At 46.8% G+C, this 20,484-nt stretch overlaps 2 protein-coding genes and 1 non-coding gene across 4 annotated transcripts in view; 1 reads left to right on the top strand and 2 right to left on the bottom strand.

The window, feature by feature from the left end:
- Window positions 1–678: 678 nt before the first annotated feature.
- On the top strand, window positions 679–17,167 carry SNF8 (SNF8 subunit of ESCRT-II). Of its 2 annotated transcripts, XM_012451824.3 has the most exons (8): window positions 679–838; window positions 1,238–1,288; window positions 5,456–5,594; window positions 8,544–8,648; window positions 9,411–9,483; window positions 12,670–12,811; window positions 14,280–14,354; window positions 15,557–17,167. In XM_012451824.3, exons 1-8 carry the CDS (start codon window positions 785–787, stop codon window positions 15,692–15,694), a joined length of 777 nt encoding a protein of 258 aa, XP_012307247.1. In that variant the 5' UTR covers window positions 679–784; the 3' UTR covers window positions 15,695–17,167. The 2 variants fall into 2 exon arrangements, with proteins under 2 accessions (XP_012307247.1, XP_021526254.1); XM_021670579.2 differs by lacking the exons at window positions 679–838; window positions 1,238–1,288; window positions 5,456–5,594; window positions 8,544–8,648 and adding an exon at window positions 8,655–8,814 and having other exon boundaries at window positions 15,557–15,903.
- On the bottom strand, window positions 4,379–4,485 carry LOC135271013 (U6 spliceosomal RNA). The gene has a single exon (XR_010339166.1). It is a non-coding gene; the product is annotated as a U6 spliceosomal RNA (small nuclear RNA).
- The window catches only part of UBE2Z (ubiquitin conjugating enzyme E2 Z), a 24,633-nt gene continuing 16,595 nt past the window's right edge, over window positions 12,447–20,484 (bottom strand). The window contains exon 7 of the mRNA XM_021670578.2: window positions 12,447–19,179. Within this exon, the coding sequence (XP_021526253.2) occupies window positions 19,009–19,179 (171 nt within the window). The 3' untranslated portion in view covers window positions 12,447–19,008. The remainder of the gene's footprint in view (window positions 19,180–20,484) is intronic.

Below are 20,484 nucleotides of genomic sequence, written 5' to 3'. Positions count from 1 at the left end.
CGATAGTGAAACAAAAGATTAAAATAATTTGCCTGAAGTTCCTGGACCATATGTAGTGGAACTGAGCTTTAGAGCCAGGCAATCTGATTTAAGAGTTCAACTTAACTCCAAGGCCCTTCCTGGTTAGAATCCTCAGCATGTGATTTTTTTTTTTTTTTTTAAATTTTTTTTTTTTTAATAAAGATGGGGTTTCACCATGATGGCCAGGCTGGTCTTGAACTCCTGACCTCAGGTGATCCACCCACCTCGGCCTCCCAAAGCGCTAGTATTACAGGCGTGGGCCACCGCGCCCGGCCCTCCGCATGTGATTCTAACAGGTTAACTCCGATAGGGTAGCTATTTTATGCTCATTATGGAACCCTCGATGGCCAACACAGTGCCTGGCACGCAGGAGGTGGTCCTGGGGCATTTGATGACCTCTAGGCAGTGGAGGGGCAGTCGATGAAGACCAGGGCCCCAGGCGCCTACATGGGCGGGATGCGCAAGGTCGGGCCTTGGCGGCTGGTGTTCCACATCCCCGCACTCGCCAGTAAGAGGCCCGGCCGCGGTCAAGTCCTGGTGCCTTCCTTGTCTCCAGGATTTGCGAATCTTGGCCACTAGCAAAAGGCGGGGCCGCCGTAACGACCGTAGACACCCAGCCCCGCGGCAGGAAATACGGCACGTGGTTTCCGGCGCGCTCAGATGACGCGCGGCTCGGGCTTCCGCCTTGGGAAGCCGGCGGCGGAGCCCGGGACGCCGAGAGCTGGGGCCCGGGCAGCTGGGCGGCTGCGGGCCCAGGGCGGGGATGCACCGCCGCGGGGTGGGAGCTGGCGCCATCGCCAAGAAAAAACTTGCAGAGGTGAGCAGGAAGAAGGCCGATCCACAACCTGCCCCTGACCCGTGAGAGATTGGATTCTCCTGGACCAGAGCCCTACCCGTTAATCACCTCCCAACAGAATCTAAGAAGGGCGAGAAGCCCTGGGACACTGAATTTCTCCAGTTGCCGGTGGATTGGCAGCGTTCCCAGATGCCTGGCCTTTTTTCCCACTTCCCCAAGTTTAACTACAAATGGGATTCTACTCCCAAATCTACAGTCGTCGATTCTACTCCTTGAACCCTATCCTCCTTGAACCCTATCCTTCTCCCTAAGAAACCATTTAAGAGAGACCCTCCTCTTTTCATCCTAAAGCTGTGGCAACACAAGTGGGGGACCCCAGCGCCCACCGTCTTAACTCATGCTGGTCTCTTTGTCTGACAGGCCAAGTATAAGGAGCGAGGGACGGTCTTGGCCGAGGACCAACTAGCCCAGGTGAGTCGGCTGGGGGACTCCAGGCAAAAAGGGAGATGAAACAGGGCTGGCCAAGACACCTTTGATATAAACCTGATGGTGTAGATTGAACTAGAAATAGGGTGTTTGGCAAATTTGGATTTCTGAGCTGCTGAGATCCTTTAGGTGACTTGCTAATAACAATAATGATTAACATCTTTGAGTGATTACATGCTTGTAACGCCCCAGGTATTCGTCTATTTTCTTTACATAGATTGTCTTGTTCAATCCTCATTACAATCCCATGTGGAAGGAACAGTATTATTCTGAGTTTTTTTTTTTTTTGAGAGTGAGTCTCTGACACCCAGGTTGGTGTGCAGTGGCGTGATCTCAGCTCACTGCAGCCTCCTCCTCCCTGGTTCAAGTGATTCTTGTGCCTCAGCCTCCTAAGTAGCTGGGATTACAGGCATGCTCAGCCAGGTCCAGCTGATTTTTTTTTTTTTAAAGAGACGAGGTCTCGCTGTGTTGCCCAGGCTGGAGTGCAGTGGCTATTCACAGGGGCGATCCCACTACTGAACAGCACAGGAGTTTTGACCTGCTCGGTTTCCAACCTGGGCCAGTTCACCCCTCCTAAGGCAACCTGGTGGTCCCCTGCTTCCGGGAGGTCACCATGTTGATGCCGAAATTGTGCGGACACCTGATCGGCATAGCGCACTACAGCCCAGAACTCCTGGGCTCAAGCGATCCTCTCACCTCAGCCTCCTAAGTAACTGGAACTGCAGGCACACACCCCCGCGCCTGGCTCTTTTTTTTTTTCTTCTGTGGGGGGAGAGTTTCCGCTCTTCTTGCACAGGCTGGAGTGCAATGGCGCAATCCCAGCTTATTGTAACCTCTGCCTCCCGGGTTCAAGCAATTCTCTTGCTTTAGCCTCCTGCATAGATGGGATTACAGGTGTGCGCCACCAGGCCCGGCTAATTTTTATATTTTTAGTAGAGATGGGGTTTCACCCTGTTGGTCAGGCTGGTCTTGAACCCCTTACCTCGTGATCCACCCACCTCAGCCTCCCAAAGTGCTGGAATTACAGGTGTGAGCCACCGTGCCCGGCCCTAATTTTTGTGTGTTTTTTTTTTTTTTTGTAGAGGCAGGGTTTTGCCATCTTGGCCAGGCTTGTCTCGAACTCCTGACCTCAGGTGATCCACCCACCTCGGCCTCCCAGAGTGCTGGGATTACAGGCGTGAGCCATCATGTGCAGCTGTATTCTGAGTTTAAAATTGAGAGCCAGGCTTGGTAGCTTATGCCTGTAATCCCAGCACTTTAGGAAGCTGAGGAGGGCAGATCACTGGAGATCAGGAGTTCGAGATCAGCCTGGCCAACATGGTGAAGCCCCGTCTCTACTAAAAATACAAAAATTAGCCGGCGTGGTGGTGGGCACCTGTAGTCCCAGCTACTTGGGAGGCTGAGGCAGGAGAATTGCATGAACCCTGGAGGTGGAGGTTGTAGTGAGCTGGGATCCTGTCACTGCACTCCAGCTTGGGAGACAGAGTAAGACTCCATCTCAAAAAAAAAAAGGCCAGGTGAGGTGGCTCACACCTGTATTTCCAGTACTTTGGGGGGCCAAGGTGGGTGGATCACCTGAGGTCGGGAGTTTGAGACCAGCCTGACCAACATGGAGAAACCCCATCTCACCTAAAAATACATAATTAGCTGGGTGTGGTGGCTTATGCCTATAATCCCAGCTACTCTCAAGGCTGAGGCAGGAGAATCGCTTGAAGTTGGCAGATGGAGGTTTCGGTAAGCTGAGCTCATGCCATTACACAGCCTGGGCAACAAGAGTGCAACTCCCATCTCACAAAAAAAAAAAAAAAGAAAGAAATTGACACTGGGGTACTAAGTAATATATCCAAGGTTACATGGTTGTAAGTGGTAGAGCTGTCATTGATTTAGGTCCTCTGGGGCTTTTCATTTTAAATACCTCAGAATAAAATGAAAGTATTGTCTAATCTGTGGCACCCACAACACCATGATGGTATCTAGGCACATACCAGGAGAGTGTGTGAGCGATAGGGGGTGCAACTCCTGTGCAGTTTTATTTTCCAACCCTTCCCTTTTCACATGCTCCGAGTTTACCCAGTTACTGAGATTAGGGAAGAAGTGGAGGAGGCCATCAAGCAGGAAAATGGGCCTGTGAGCCGAGAAAAAATAGTAGACCCAGGCTGTGTTCTTCAAAAGCTCCCACTTACAGGGGAGATGGCATGCAGGAATCAACTGAAAATGGTGATTAAAAGAATGTGGAGGTTTCTGCCCCCATGGTGGCTCATGCCTGTAATCCCAGCATTTTGGGAGTCTGAGGCAGGAGGATCATGAGGTCAGGAGGTCAAGACCAGCCTGACCAACATAGTGAAACCCTGTCTCTACTAAAAATACAAAAATCAGCCCGGTGTGGTGGTGCGTGCCTGTTATCCCAGCTACTCAGAAGGCTAAGGCGGGAGAATCACTTTAACCCAGGAGGCGGAGGTTGCAGTGAGCCGAGATTGCGCCACTGCATTCCAACCTGGGCGACGGAGCGAGACTCCATCTCCAAAAAAAAGGATGGAGGAGGTTTCTGATAGTTTTTTTTTTTTTTTGAGACGGAGTTTCGCTCTTGTTACCCAGGCTGGAGTGCAATGGCGCGATCTCGGCTCACCGCAACCTCCGCCTCCTGGGTTCAGGCAATTCTCCTGCCTCAGTCTCCTGAGTAGCTGGGATTACAGGCACGCGCCACCATGCCCAGCTAATTTTTTGTATTTTTAGTAGAGACGGGGTTTCACCATGTTGACCAGGATGGTCTTGATCTCTTGACCTCGTGATCCACCCGCCTCAGCCTCCCAAAGTGCTGGGATTACAGGCGTGAGCCACCGCACCCGGCGGTTTGTGATAGTTTTATGTGAAATAAATATTGGGCTGGGAGTACTTATTCTTGGTGGGGTAGAAGATGGGCTTTGTTAATTAGGAAAAGAAAAGGAGTAATACAAAGAAAATCCCCAAGTATTTTGTATTTAGCATGAAATGCAGTCTGGCAAATTACAGTCCCAGAGCAGTTTTTAATCTGGAGTTAATCCCCAGGGAGATTCAGGACTGAAAGTTTTTTTTTTTTTAAATATGGAATGCTTCACGAATTTGCATGTCATCCTTGTGCAGAGGCCATCCTAATCTTCTCTGTATCATTCCAATTTTAATATATGTGCTGCCAAAGCAAGCACAGTTTTATTAAAAATTTAGATTGATTGATTGATTGATTGATTGGCCCTGCATGGTGGCACACATCTGTAATCCCAGCATTTTGAGAGGTCGAGGTAGATAAATTGCTTCAGGTCAGGAGTTCGAGACCATCCTGGCTAACATAATGAAACACTGTCTCTTCTAAAAAGTACAAAAATTAGCCGAGTGTGGTAGTGCGTGCCTGTAGTCGCAGCTACTTGGGAGGCTGAGGCAAGAGAATCACTTGAACTGGGAGGCGAAGGTTGCAGTCAGCTGAGATCACGCCAGTGCACTCCAGCCTGGGCAACAAAGTGAAACACTGTCTCAAAAAAATAAAATAAAATAACATATATTGATTGATTGATTGAGATAGAGTCTTGCTATGTTGCCCAGGCTGATTTGGAACTCCTGGGGTCAAGTGATCCATTGTGGGATTACAGGCATGAACCTCCATTCCCCGCCAGACCCAAAAGGTTAAACAGATTCATGCTACACTTCATTTTTTTCCCATCCAGCCTTTTTGTCAGGGGGTAAAGATTTTCTAATGGGTGAACGCTGCATTTCCTCATTTCTAAGATAAAATGAATTATTAGGTACACCTTCAAATTAATAACAGTTTTTCTGAGAAAAAAGGAATACCACATTATATATACACCTTTTTCTTTTTTTGTGCATGTATTTGGTTGTATATATGTGCACCTTGATTATTAAATGCATCCTGATTTTAGAACAGGAGCACATGAAAAATGTATATTTTGAAAGTGAGAAAACACTACAGCATCCCATTTCTGCTGACAATAGAACTGTGAAGGAGAGGCAGGGATAAAAAGAGAGACGGTAAACAGCATAATGGTAGGCTGAGGGAGACTGGTTATTTCAGCCATTGCCATGCCACAGGGCTAGGGACCTATTTTTGGCATCTGATTATCATCGGGCTGGGCTGCCCTTAACCACTCCCTGTCTATCCAACAGATGTCAAAGCAGCTGGACATGTTCAAGACAAACCTGGAAGAATTTGCCAGCAAGCACAAGCAGGAGATCCGGAAGAATCCTGAGTTCCGCGTGCAGTTCCAGGACATGTGTGCAACCATTGGCGTGGATCCTCTGGCCTGTAAGAAGTTGTCTGTAGGGGTCCAGTGTTCTTACAGAGTACCTGAGGGACAGAAGCTCATAGAGTTGTTGTCACCACTATTGGGCATCCAGTAGAAAGTCCTGCAGGAAGACCCAGAGGGGAGTGCCTGGCAGAATGGCTACTTCCTAGTCTGATAGGGAAGATTGACTATACGCTGAGTTCCCATTGTCCATTATCTTTCCTTGAATGATCTACAGTATAATTTTTTATGGCATTTTCCCTCTTTTTAAAAAAAATGTTTAATTTTGGCCAGGCACAGTGGTTCATGCCTGTAATCCCAGCACTTTGGGAGGCCAAGGCAGGTGGCTCACCTGAGCCCAGGGGTTCGAGATCAGCCTGGGCAACATGGCGAGACTCCATCTCTATAAAAACTATAAAAATTTGCCAGGTGTAGTGGCATGTGTCTATCATCCAGCTACTTAGGAGCCTGAGGTCAGAGGATTGCTTGAGCCTGGGAAGTCAAGGCTACAGCAAGACTCTCGCCCAGGCTGGAGTGCAGTGGTGCCATCTTGTCTCACTGCAACCTCCGTCTCCTGGGTTCAAGCTATTCTCGTCTCTCAGCCTTTCAAGCAGCTGGGATTAGGCCTGTGCCACCACACCTGGCTAATTTTTGTATTTTTTGTAGAGAGGAGGTTTCACCATGTTGCCCAGTTTGGTCTTGAACTTTTGGGCTCAAGTGATTGGCCTTTCTTGTCCTCCCAAAGTGCTGGGATTATAGGCGTGAGCCACTGCACTGAGCCCTCATATTTATAAACTTTGAAAAATATTATTGGCCAGGTACAGTGGCTCATGCCTGTAATCCCAGCGCTTTGGGAGGCCAAGGCGGGCAGATCATGAGTTCAGGAGATCAAGACCATCCTGGCTAACACAGTGAACCCCCTATCTCTACTAAAAATACAAAAACTTACCTGGGCATGGTGGTATGGGCATGTAATCCCAGCCACTAGGGAGTCTTAGGCAGGAGAATTGCTTGAACTCAGGAGGTGGAGGTTGCAGTGAACCAAGATTGTGCCATTGCACTCCAGCCTGGGTGACAGAGCAAGAATTCATCTCAAAAAAAAAAAATTATTAATTTATTATTTTTTAGTGTTGAGATGTCTGTCACCCAGGCTGGAGTGCATTGGTGTAATCAGCCCGCTGCAGCCCTCAACTCCAGGGTTCAAGTTATTTTCCTGTCTCAACCTCCCAAGTGGTGCTGGAAGTAGAGGCATGAGCCACTGTGCCTGGCCTCAACTTTTTAAACATATATGGGATTATAATATAATTACCACTAACCTATAACTTGCATATTTCTTACCTTTTTTTTGGGGGGGGATGGAGTATAGCTTTTGGTGCCCAGGTTAGAGTGCAGTGGCAAGATCTCAGCTCACTACAAGCTTCACTACCCGGGTTCAACTGATTCTCCTCCCTCGGACTCTTGAGTAGCCAGGATTACAGGTGCCTGCCACCATGCCCGGCTAATTTTGTATTTTTAGTAGATACGGGTTTCTCCATGTTGGTCAGGCTGGTCTCGAACTCCTGCATGAGCCACTGCACTCAGCCCGCAGTTTTCATCAAATAGAATATTGTCTTTAGTGGGTTATTTTTTATTTCTGCACTCCTGGTAACTTGCAGAACATTCAGTGGATTTTTTTTTTCTTTTTTTTTTTGAGACGGAGTTTCGCTCTTGTTAACCAGGCTGAAGTGCAATGGTGTGTTCTCGGCTCACCACAACCTCCGCCTCCTGGTTTCAGGCAATTCTCCTGCCTCAGCCTCCTGAGTAGCTGGGATTACAGGCACACGCCACCATGCCCAGCTAATTTTTTGTATTTTTAGTAGAGACGGGGTTTCACCATGTTGACCGGGATGGTCTCAATCTCTTGACCTCGTGATCCACCCGCCTTGGCCTCCCAAAGTGCTGGGATTACAGGCGTGAGCCACCGCGCCCGGCCCTCAGTGGATTTTTAAATGCTGAATCTGCATATTCTTTCTCTTAGTCTAGTCTAGACCATATTTTCCATTATATTTCACTAGATGCTTTGTGAATGGAAACTTGATTTTTTCAGTATCCTGAGCCAGAATTAGCGAAGTAGGAATGACTTTTGTTTTGCTTTGTTTATTTTTTTGAGACAGAGTTGCGCTCTTGTTGCCCAGGCTGGAGTATGGTGGGGTGATCTTGGCTCACTGCAACCTCTCCCTCCTGGTTCCAGTGATTCTCCTGCCTCACCCTCCTGAGTAACTGGGATTACAGGCACGCACCACCACTCCTGGCTAATTTTTTGTATTTTTAGTAGAGATGGGGTTTGCCATGTTGGCCAGGCTAGTCTTGAATTCTTGGTCTCAAGTGACCTGCCTACCTCAGCCTCCCAAAATGCTGGAGATTATAGGTGTGAGCCATCATGCCTGGCCAGAAATGACTTTTAGATTGCCCACCCTCTGTAGCTGTCTGACCCTGTTTTCAGCAAGAGTTAACCATGAGTCTGATTGTTTTCTTTCTTTCTTTTTTTTTTTTTTTTTTGATATGGAGTCTCATTCTGTCACTCAGGCTGGAGTACAGTGGCACAATCTCCACTCACTGCAACCTCCACCTCCCAGGTTCAAGCGATTCTCCTCCCTCAACCTCCTGAGTAGCTGGGACTATAGGCGTGCACCAACATGCCCAAATAATTTTTGTATTTTCAGTAGAAACGGGATTTCACCATGTTGGCCAGGATGGTCTCGATCTTTTGACCTCATGATCCACCCGCCTTGGCCTCTCAAAGTGCTGGGATTACGGGCGTGAGCCACTGCGCCCAGCCGAGTCTGATTGTTTTCTGAGTAGCAGATGGAGCAGAACTTCAGAGCATGCAGGGAAGACTTCCCATATGATAGATGTTTTAAACCAGCTTTGAAAGAAAAGAAGGGATGTAAATTAATCAATAACCAAGATTTTGTTTTTCTGTCTTGTAGCTGGAAAAGGATTTTGGTCTGAGATGCTGGGCGTGGGGGACTTCTATTATGAACTAGGTGTCCAAATTATCGAAGTGTGCCTGGCGCTGAAGCATCGGAATGGAGGTGAGGGTGGCTAGGTCCTGTGAACCGGACTCTGGGACTTCTCTGAGAGGGAGAAAACCATAAAAGATTATCGTTTCCATCCTGCAGTCTACAGGCCTCTAAGGACTTGAGAAACATCTTAGCTGTTTCATGCAGTTGAATCCATGGCAAGTCTCCATGGCCAAGGGTAAATAGAATTACCTGAATGATTGTCTGTGTTTTCCAAAGATCTTTGGCCAGGAAGGTCTAGTCTCTAGTCTGTACAGAAAATAGTAGGGAGGTAGGAAATAGGCCTTTTCCCCTGATGTCTGATGTGTCTGGAGTGATTTTCTCATTAGTAACTATAGGCCTGCACTGCCTCTCTGACGTATGGGAATGCAGCTGAGTCTCTGGGTTCCCTAAAATTAAAAATGGTCATCTGGTGATGCCATCTTTCTTATAAGCACATTAAATGGTGTGGATTGAAGTTACAGAAAGAAAACTTAAAACCACTTATAAGTCATCGACTATAAATAGACACGGCCTTGATGTCAAGAGGACATTTATAGTTTTTTAAAGATCATACTGCTTTTGCTTTTAGATTTTCATAACTCTCACTCTTGACAGGCCTAACAAGGTCTCAGAATCCATTTATCATATTATGGCCAGTTATTTCATAAGGAAAGAGTTAAATTAGGAACTACAATGTTATTTGCTAGTCGTAGGCCGCTGGAATGTAATGACTGTCCACTTATTTAAAGTGGGTAATCTCTTTGTCTGATTTCTGTTCCCCATCTCCAATAGGTCTGATAACTCTGGAGGAACTACATCAACAGGTGTTGAAGGGAAGGGGCAAGTTCGCCCAGGATGTCAGTCAGTAGGTCTTGTCTTCCAATCCCTTGGAGTATAGAAAGAGGTCTTTATAATTCAGATGTAACTCTTTTCTCCCTATTCCTCATATCTAGGCTAGCTTAGAAATCTGTATGGTCTCCATATCATACAGAAAAAAAAAACAGGCTGGGCGCGGTGGCTCACGCCTGTAATCCCAGCACTTAGGGAGGCTGAGGCAGTTGGATCATGAGGTCAAGAGATCAAGACCATCCTAGCCAACGTGGTGAAACCCCGTCTCTACTAAAAATAAAAAAAAAAAAATTAATTGGGCATGGTGGTGCATGCCTGTAGTCCCAGCTACTCGGGAGGCTGAGGCAGAAGAATTGCTTGAACCTGGGAGATGGAGGTTGCAGTGAGCTGAGATTGGGCCACTGCACTGCAGCCTGGTGACAGAGCGAGACTCTGTCTCAAAAAAAAAAAAAAAAAAAAAAAACCAACTAATCAAATATATATATATATGTTTAAGAGGCAGGGTCTCACTGTTGACCAGGCTAGAGTACGGTGGCATGATCATAGCTTACTGCTACCGTGATTGTAGCTTACTGCAGCTTCAAACTCTTGGGCTCCAGTAATCCTCCCATCTCAGCCTCCCAAGTATCTGGGATTATAGGCATGGACTAGTATACCTGGCTATTTTTAGAAAACAGAAAATACAGAGATATAAAAAAGAAAACAAAAACCATCCATTATTTTTCTACTAAGAGATTGCAACTGCTATACATTTTAATATAGTTCCTTCTAAGCATTTCTTCTTTTTTTTCCTTTTTTTCTTCTTTTCTTTTGGTGCAGTGACTCGGATCTGAACCGACTAAGCATTTTTTCATGTATTATTTTTTAACAAACTTGGGGCGATATATAATCTTTTTTTTTTGGGACAGAGTCTTGCTGTCACCCAGGCTGGAGTGCAGTGACCCGCTCTCAGCTCACTGCAACCTCTGCCTTTCAGGTTCAAGCAATTCTCGTGCCTCAGCGTCTGTAGTAACTGTGATTACAGGCATGCACCACCACGCCCAGCTAATTTTTGTATCTTTAGTAGAGATGGGGTTTCACCATGTCGGCCAGGCTGTTTTGAACTCCTGGCCTCGAGTGATCTGCCCACCTCAGCTTCCCAAAGTGCTGGGATTACAGGTGTGAGTCACCATGCCTGGCTATGGCTGCATGTAGTCTTGAGATTTGAGGCCAAGGAGACTAAAGTAGGTGCCTAGAAAGGTTGGGGAAGGAGGTGGTGGTGAGATGATGGAATATAAATTGATCTAGTTCTCCAGCCTCTGTATGTCAGTCCAGTTTGAGAAAAGATAAAAAGCTGTTTTTGATGTAACTTCCAAAGAGTCAGCCTTCTATGAGATCATAAAGACTAGAATATTCAAAGAAAAATAATGAAGCTGGGCACAGCAGCTTACACCTGTAATTCCAGCCCTTTGGGAGGCTGAAGTGGGAGGATCTCTTGAGGACAGGAGTTGAAGACCAGCCTGGGCAATGTGGTGTGATCTTGTCTCTACAAAAAATAAAATTAGTTGGGTGTTGAGGCATGCACTCATAGTTCTAGGCTGCGGTGAACTATGATTGCACCACTGCACTCCAGCCTGGGACACAGAGCAAGATCTCTACTTCTTCTTCTTCTTTTTTTTTTTTTTTGAGACGGAGTTTTGCTCTTGTTACCCAGGCTAGAGTGCAATGGCGTGATCTCGGCTCACCGCAGCCTCCGCCTTCTGGGTTCAGGCAATTCTCCTGCCTCAGCCTCCTGAGTAGCTGGGATTACAGGCACGCGCCACCATGCCCAGCTAATTTTTTGTATTTTTAGTAGAGACAGGGTTTCACCATGTTGACCAGGATGGTCTTGATCTCTTGACCTCGTGATCCACCCACCTCGGCCTCCCAAAGTGCTGGGATTACAGGCGTGAGCCACCGCGCCCGGCTCTTCTTTTTTTTTTTTTTTTTGAGACTGAGTCTTGCTCTGTTGCCCAGGCTGGAGTACAGTGGCATGATTTTGGCTCACTGCAACCTCCGTCACCTGGGTTCAAGTGATTCTCCTGCCTCAGCCTCCTGAGTAGCTGGGATTACAAGTACCTGCCACCATGCCCTGCTAGTTCTTCTATTTTTAGTAGAGATGGGGTTTCACCATGTTGGCCAGGCTGGTCTGGAACTCTTGGCCTCCCAAAGTGCTGGGATTACAGGCGTGAGCCACCTCGCCCAGCCAAGACCTCATCTCTTAAAAAAAAGAAAAGTGATAACAAAAGATTACTAGCCATACTCATTGCAAATTATTCTCATGAAGAGGGTGAGCATTTGAAGCATTTCAGTTTGCTATTTTTGGAGGCTAGAGAATGCATTCCAATCTACCTAAAAATGCCCTTTTCCTTGTTGTTTGGGTGATATATTTTTGAGCTTTGGCAGAGGTTTTAAACTCTTGTGTGTGGGCTGGATATGTGATCTACACACTGTTTTGTAGGTTTTTTTTCTCTGATTTCAGTTAGAATCAGAAAACTTGGCAGTATTGGGCTTGGTGATAATCAGCTGTGTTGCCCCCTTTAAAAAAGATAAGCATTCTCTAGTTTGCCACAGGTCACACTACCCCGTTGCCTCTTTACCTCACTCATTCACATTTCCTGATGGGCTTCTGCAGGTGTGTCTTTGACCTCCATCTGGGTGTTGAAATGAGTGGTTTGCTGAGTGGAGAACCTGACTCCTGTATCTCTCTCTTGATTGTCCAAGCATCACTTATTGCTCCTTGACCCTGTCTTTTTACTGATGTAGTTGAGTGTGGTTCAGCCTTTCATTATTTTAGAGGCAGGGTCTTGCTCTGTCACCCAGGCCGGAATACAGTGGTGCACAATCATAGCTCACTGCAGCCTTGAACTCCTGAGCTCAAGTGGTCCTCCCACCTCAGCCTCCCAAGGACTATAGGCAATTGCCACCATGCCCTGATAGTTTATTTTTTATTTTTAGTAAAGACGAGGTCTTGCTGTGTTGCCCAGGTTGGTGTCTAACCCCTGGGCTCAAGCAGTCCTCTCACGTGGGCATCCCAAAGTGTTGGGATTATGGGTATGAGCCATAGTATGTCAGTTGTGCAGTGTTTTAAATCTTCTGTGAGTATCCTGCCCAGGGCAGAGCTGAAACTGTGTAATTAGATCTGATCTGTAAAGGGTCTTTAAGCAACTCTTCCTCACCTCAGAGACGACCTGATCAGGGCCATCAAGAAACTAAAGGCACTTGGGACTGGCTTCTGCATCATCCCTGTGGGCGGCACTTACCTCATTCAGTCTGTTCCAGCTGAGCTCAATATGGATCACACCGTGGTGCTGCAGCTGGCAGAGGTACTGGTGCACTTTCTGAGTGTGTGTGTGTGTGTGCAAGGAACTGTCTGGGATGCGAGTCTGGAGCAGTTCTGAGCTCCTGCTCCCTGTTAATGCAGGTCTTTTGCTGAGGCTATCTAATGGATGAACTACTCAGGCCTGTGCTTGTTCAGTAGACATTTATTGAGCAGCTACAGTGCAAAGCACTGGGCCAGGCTGTGGGGCATATAAAGATGGGTATGATATAATTCCTGCCCTCAAGGAGCTTACAGTCTAGTCAGGCAGACAGACATGCAGACAACTAACTAGATTTCTTTGGGTAGCCAGACTTGAATGTCTTCTGAAACTACTTTATGGATTCTTCAAAAACAGATTTAAAAAAATCTTGTTTGAGATGCCCCCATCTGTCAGCATGCCTTAAGCATATGCTGTCTTCCCCCAAATCCCCATCAGGTATTTAGGGTAGACATATTCAGTTTTATTTATTTATTTTTTTGAGACTGAGTCACTCTTGTTGCCCAGGCTGGAGTGCAATGGCACGATCTCAGCTCACTGCAACCTCTGCCTCCCAGGGTCAAGTGATTCTCCTGCCTTAGCCTAGAGTAGCTAGGATTACAGGAGCACGCCACATGCCCAGCTAATTTTGTGTTTTTAGTAGAGACAGGACTTTTCCATGTTGGTCAGGCTGGTCTCGAACTCCTGACCTCAGGTGATCCACCTTCTTCGGCCTCCCAAAGTGCTGGGATTACAGGCATGAGCCACTGCACCCTGCCCAGTTTTCTTAATGTAAAACAAAACTAAATAAGGAAGGGGCTTTTCTGTCTGTATTGGGGGATGGGAAGAATAAGGCAGGACAAGGGCTGAATATTCAAATAATGGAGATTATTAGCAGTTTATGACTATCACCATTTCTTCCTATCAGCTAATTGTTCAGAATCTTCCCTTGTCATGCTCTAGAGTTCTTTGCAGAAGTCTAACTTAATATGTTAGTACAAGTGATTCTACTTTTTTTTTTTGAGATGGAGTCTCGCTCTGTTGCCCAGGGTGGAGTGCAGTGGCGTCATCTCTGGGTCACTGCAGCCTCCGCCTCCCATGTTCCAGCAATTCTCTTGCCTCAGCCGCCTGGGGAGCTGTGATTACAGGCTATGTATTTTTAGTAGAGATGGGGTTTCACCATGTTGGCCAGGCTCGTCTCGAACTCCTGACCTCAGGTGATCCACCCACCTTGGCCTCCCAAACTGCTGGGATTACAGGCATGAGCCACCATGTCCAGCCAGGACCCCACTTTTAAGATTGAACCCACCAACCTACCTCTGTCATGCTGAAAGTCACCTCTCTCTTCGCTGGAATCTTTAAACATTTTCTGTGTTTTCTCAGGCTTGACAGCTTTTCCTCCTGTCTGGATAAGTCTGTTGTTCCTGGGCAGATGCTGGGTTCTAAGGGAAGGTACACTCTTAACTGATTGAATCCCCATTCCTCCTTTCTTCAGAAAAATGGCTACGTGACCGTCAGTGAGATCAAAGCCAGTCTTAAATGGGAGACCGAGCGAGCGCGGCAAGTGCTGGTATGCGACTTTGGAATCACCCAGAAAAGACAGGCCCAAGTTGGGCGGATATGCGTTCTACAAAGGCAGGCCCCAGTTAGGAGGATGTGGGTTTCACAAAGGCAGGAGCTTCAGCCTTGCTTTGCTCGCCTTCTGCCTTGAAGGCTACTGCTGCCATGCTAGAAGGAAGCCCAGCACTTTTCTGAAGATGGCACCAAGAAGGTAGAACTCAGGAAGGCAGGTTCCTAACTCTGGCGTGCACACAATACCAGGCTGCCCCTGCTAATTGGGGAACCGACACCCACTCTCTGTCCTGAACATGCTGAGCCTGGAGTTGCTGGTCAGATTAATGTAGTTTGTACTGGAAGTAACACTGTTAATACAGTGATGGGAATTATAAACTATCTGTTAATTATGTAATTATCCACTTAGCATTATATTGCATAGAATATACTCTATAGCTTTATAGATAACAAATTTCATGTTACTGAAGAATGAATGATGTGAAGAGGGAGTAATGTAAGAATGTTAGAACTCCGGCTTCAGTACCCTTTTTCCTTTTTTAAGATGGGGTTTCACCATGATGGCCAGGCTGGTCTTGAACTCCTGACCTCAGGTGATCCACCCACCTCGGCCTCCCAAAGTGCTAGGATTACAGATGTGAGTCACCGCGCCCGGCCCTACCCTTTTTCCTTATCCAAGCAATTCCACTGTCTAAACCTTTCATCTGTAAAATGGGGATAATGTAACTATCTACCTACCTATATTGGACAGAACCAACCCATTTTGAGCACATTTCCAGCTCTAGAAACTGAGTCTATTCTTGCATAAGTATGGTCAATCAATCATGTCTGCTACACAGTATAAGTTAACTGAAAGGTAGCTGTGATCTCTGTATTGTTTCTGGGAAAATGGAGGCAGTGATTTGCTCAAGGCCATACAGCAAATATTTCTGTAGCCATGTGTTCTTTCCATTATATCCCACTATGCTAGGCTTTACCTCTCTTCCTCAGCAGCACAAGTTAGATGACTTAGTAGAATTTTTCACATTCAGGCAAAGGACAGGGCCAAACAGCTCATTTAGTTGGTTGTGTAAATGTCTGAAGGCACTTAGATTCAGTTTGAAAACCTCACTGAAGCCAAAATAGGTTTGGGGGTTGCTTACTTACCCTTCATCTATGAGACCTCCCTGTTCTCAAACTGTTCTTCCTTTTCCCCTCCAGGAACACCTGCTGAAGGAAGGGCTGGCGTGGCTGGACTTGCAGGCACCAGGGGAGGCCCACTACTGGCTGCCAGCTCTCTTCACTGACCTCTACTCCCAGGAGATTACAGCTGAGGAGGCCAGAGAAGCCCTTCCCTGACTGTGTGGAAGGGCACACAGCAACAGGCGGGGAGAAGGAAGGAGGGCCTACTGGCGAATAAACCTGGGCAGTTTTGTTTATAAAAAAAATAGAAAAAGTTCCAAGTTTTTCTTTCTTCCCCCATTTTATTTTTGAAAAGTGCCTTCACATTGCATCTTTATTGGAAAAAACCTCGCTCATCCAGTAAGGATAATCTGATTAACAGAGAACAGCAAGCACATATAAAATGATTTGTGCAGGTCATCTGCAAGTTCATCGAAGAGCTGGCCCTAGAATGCAGGCGTTTCTTGGCCTTTCTAGTTGTAGCTGCGAGACATAAATTACAGCCTCTGCTAATTTAAACCTTTTTAATGAAATATTCCTTATCTCAAACTAGCTGGTCCTAATGGACCAGTAATATTCACTCTTTCAGTCTCTTCTGGCTTCCTCTGTAGAGGCTCTAGGTTATGACAAACTCAGGTGTGTGTGAGTGTGAAGGAAATAGAAGTCAGTGTTCAATTGTGGCTAATTTGGAGGAAAGAAAACAATGGAATCTGAGGGGAATCAAACAAACAATAAGGAATGTTCTATTTTCTCAAATTCCCTACTGGCCTTCTCTCCTATATTGATTACCAGGTCTAGCCTCAGTGATGGGAAAGGGAGTCATTTATCGAATGCCTACCTTGTGCCATTTTATATACAGCTCACTTAAATTTTACCAAGTAGGCAGCCTTCAACGTCACAGGTGATTGAATCGAAGTAATTTGCTAGGCACTGCCAGCTTCAGCTGAGCCAAAGCTGGAGCCTAGGCCTATTAACCCAAGCCCATGCCTTCATGTGTCACTGCACAGTACAAAACGGCAGCACATACTGTGCAGACATTTCTTTCTACGCACATGGTCAGCCAAGAGGAAAAGCCTCTGTACCAGAAAGCAAGAATCTATAGCAAGTGGAAGTGTCGATGAGGGAAGAGGCCAGAGTAGTTTAAGGCTTCTAAATCCCTTATGGTCTAAAGGCTAAGATCCTAAGTGCTAGTTTAGTACTGGAACTCTGAAAACCCAGTGGTTTCTCCATACTGAGACCCTTCCTTTAGCAGGATATATAGTCTGGACCCAGCTCTACCTCTGCCTGTCCTTATAGGACATGCTCCCTCTCCCAAGCTCCAGGATAGTTCTTTGGAAGCTACTGAAACTTAAAGATTTTATCACTGACTGCCAGAGCCTTAAAAAATGGACCCCATCTCCAATGAGAAAATTTGTCCTGCTCTCCCCACCCAGCACTGTCCTTCCATCATGTTATGCAAGTCTTTGGCCTCAGACAATTCACAGCACTTTCCTCCTCCCTAACATTTCCAGACCTAGGTGAGGTGTGGTTGACAAGATGATCCCATTTCTCCTTTATGCAAACCCACCCATACCCACAGGCACTTCCTCTTCTGCCAAAACAAATTTTATTGCACCAAAAAGAAAAAAAAAAAAACTTCATTTATGTACAGTCAGATATAAAGACATCTCTTTGACTCCTGTGCATATATTTCCTCAACTCAAGATTAGGGCATAAAAGTCAGGCTGCTATGCCAGACATGCTCTGCCCTATGGCAGGGCCAAGGAGAGGATTGTCACTTGAAAGTGGGAACACTTAAATGGATGACAGACAACACTGGACCCACAGACCAAGGGCATTCTTCTAAGCCCTGGAGTCACTCGAGGAATGGAAGAGGGAAATTGGAAGCAGGGTCCCTTTTGAATCTTCATGTGAAGAGACCCAGCCTCTTCAAGAGTATCCAAGGTAAACTTCCGTTCCCCAAGCCCATCACTCCCTGTCCAGTTCCTTTGCTTCCTGCCCTCCCAAGTAGGACATTCTCCTTTCTGCCCAACCCAGATCCTCCAAGAGGAGTCCCATGATCCACAAGGCAGAGACTTCATAGCAGCGGGCAGGGCAGGTACATACGATCCTCTCCCTTATGCATGGCTGGACCCTGACTGAGGCCCTGCATCATAAGAATTGCCAATACCCCACTGGGATCCATAACAATAAATCTGGAAGTATGGGAAGAACGTATCAAAAAGGGGAAGGATGATTCCCTTGATGCCCAGGATTACAGGGCACCTAAAGCACATTTTTTCTGAGCCAACCAGCTAAAGGATCACTGCAGCTAAATACAGATAGAGAAGCAACACAGCCAGGCAAACACCCATCAGAGCCAGTGACAACAGCAGCTGGGGGAACGGGGTAGGGGGTGGTGAAGGAGGAGAAAGAAGGGGAGGAGCCTCCAGAGTCCAGCCCCAATCCCCTCTGCATTGGCTACCCTTGCTCCCCACAAATCCCTGGGGTTGAAGTGAGGACAACTACAGGCTGGGGTGAAAATACACAAGGACAGCCCAACAAAATACAATAAGGACTAGCATCAGTCTCTCCCTGTACTCCATCCCCGAGAGAAATACCCTCATTGTGACTAGTATTTATGAAAATCTGTAAGAGACTATTCTATGTAGTGGCTCTAATCCCATATACACAGCAGTTGCCTGTGCCGGGAACTTTTCAAATCAGTGATTGTGGGAACAAACAGTATTTTCAGCTTCTTACGGTGCCTGTGCAGGCTTTACCAAGACCTTGGTTCAGTCCCAGTCACATTTACCTTTTGTCTTACAACTAGAAAGGGTGAGGAAAGGGGGCAGGGGAGAAAGGTGCTCAGGTGCTAGGTAAAGCTTACTGATCAGCAGCCTAGACTCCACCACTGTTCCTTCTCTTTGGTCTGTCTAGAACAGTGACTATAAATTAGGAAAAACAAAATTATGCTGGCCTGTGGGAAATAATGGGGGAAGGGAGGCAAGGAGGAAAAGGGCATTGGGAAGCCCTGCTTCAAGACTGAAGATAGACAAATAGACAACCACCCAGACTGCTTAAGTGTCACAGACAGTCCCCCACCCCAAGTTCCCTTCCAGGTATCCCCATAAATCATTTGGGCACACTCCCTCTTGGAACTGCAATTTCCGTCTTCCACCTATCCCTAAGGAGCTGGTCCTGTGGAGAGGTGTGTTGGTTGTTTTGTTTTTGCCAGAGGCCCTTTCACTAGGTGCTCCTGTAAAGGTACCTTGGCCCCGATATGGGATGAACGGATGAACATAGCCCCAGATGCTCCAGTGCCAAGGAGGTCAGACCAGGAACAGGCCCCCGCTCCCACACCCTGGGATCCGAGCTTGCTTGGTTCTTGCCATCTTGCAGGATGACTTCGAGTCTGGAGGGAGATACACAGTGCCTCTCCATCCCTGGGATTGGGGGAAGGGATTCTGCTGGGACTCTCGAGTGGGGGAAAGGGAAGAGGGGAGCAGGGTCTAAACCCTCAGGCTCCCGTGAAGGTCTGTCTCTGTCCCAGATGAGCTGCTATCAGAGTCCATTTCTGCGTTCTCATTATGGAGCCTTTCTAGCACTTTCTGACGAATCAGTCCCAGGCGCATCAAGAGGGACTGGTAGTCAAAGTGGCCCCGCTTCTCTCCAAAAGGGTCCTGTAGGGGGGAAAGGAGACAAGGGGGATGGAAGATTCAAGTCTGGGTGGCTGATCCTTGAGAAAGCAGCTTCAGGCCCATGTAAAATGCAAGCTCAACTTCTGAGCCACAGGAGCAGGAAGGCCCAACAGCACAGGCAGGCCTGAACAGCAGGCAAAATAACCTTTGCTCAAAAATATGACACCTGGGCCAGGCGCGGTGGCTAACACCTGTAATCCCAACACTTTGGGAGGCTGAGGCAGGCAGATCACCTGAGGTCAGGAGTTCGAGACCAGCCTAGCCAACATGGAGAAACCCCGTCTCTACTAAAAATAGAGCCAGGCATGGTGGCACGTGTCTGTAATCTCAGTTACTTGGAAGGCTGAAGCAGGAGAATCGCTTGAATCCCAGAGGTAGAAGTTGCAGTGAGCCAAGATCACACCATTGCACTCCAGCCTGGGCAACAAGAGCAAAACTCCATCTCAAAATAAACAAAATAAAATAAATGACACCCTTACCACCCAAAATAGGTCTAGCTTGAGCTAGAGTGAAAATGTATTTGTATTTCTCAAAAGCAAGCCAATATCCGGAAGAAGGACAGTAAGGGTGAGAAAGATAGAGAAGAGAAATTCAAGATCAGAATTGTAATTATTAAGCATGCCTGTATTTTTCATTAACCTCATAAAAACCACAGAAGGTAAAAGTTGTCCTTCATTCTCTGTATTCAAAAATGGCACTGTGCTTTTCTAAGGTCACAGGCAGGTCTGGAACTCAAGTTCTGACTTTCAGATAAGCACCTGTACTCCTCCCCAGGGACTTGTCACTACATTCCTGTTCAGGTTTCTGGGCATTGCTCCAGGGCCACCAAGCCTTGATCTTAGTCCTTGTTGTTCTAGATCAAAGATCCCTAAACATTTTATAGAAAGGTTTAATTGTCCCCAAAGGCTCAAAAACAACTAGTTGAGTGGATGGTATTAAAAAAAAGAGTTTAAAATACTATACAGGGACTTAGGCTGCAAAGTAGTGTGACAGTCCCCAAAAGGTACACAACTTTGCCTCTCACATTCTGTTTGCTTCTCTCACAAAAACTCCTTCCACACTTCTGCCCACACATTACCCTCATCCTATGTGAGACACCAGTGGGTGCTAGTCACAGTCACTGGGACTACAGCCTGCACTTCTCATTCACGAGAGTTATACTCCCTCAAGACAGCTCCACACTTACTACAGAGCTGTCAATTCTACAAATCTTTCTTTCATCCATGGTTCCACTGCCTCTCATTCTCCTCGTGCCCAGATGCTGCCTGCCTTCCCATCCCTCATCAC

The sequence above is a fragment of the Aotus nancymaae genome, unplaced genomic scaffold, assembly GCF_030222135.1.
Source record: "Aotus nancymaae isolate 86718 unplaced genomic scaffold, 86718_ANA_hifiasm-v0.15.2.pri h1tg000072l, whole genome shotgun sequence".
NCBI classification, from domain to species: Eukaryota; Metazoa; Chordata; class Mammalia; order Primates; family Aotidae; genus Aotus; species Aotus nancymaae.
This window is presented reverse-complemented; position numbering and strand designations above follow the sequence as displayed.

What these genes read in the sequence shown, in the direction of transcription:
- SNF8 (XM_012451824.3), top strand. Translation starts at nt 785, where the DNA reads ATGCACCGCCGCGGGGTGGGAGCTGGCGCCATCGCCAAGAAAAAACTT. An exon ending in CCAAGAAAAAACTTGCAGAG is followed by an intron (nt 839 to 1,237) that starts GTGAGCAGGAAG and finishes TTTGTCTGACAG; the next exon opens with GCCAAGTATAAGGAGCGAGG. An exon ending in TTCGCCCAGGATGTCAGTCA is followed by an intron (nt 9,484 to 12,669) that starts GTAGGTCTTGTC and finishes TCCTCACCTCAG; the next exon opens with AGACGACCTGATCAGGGCCA.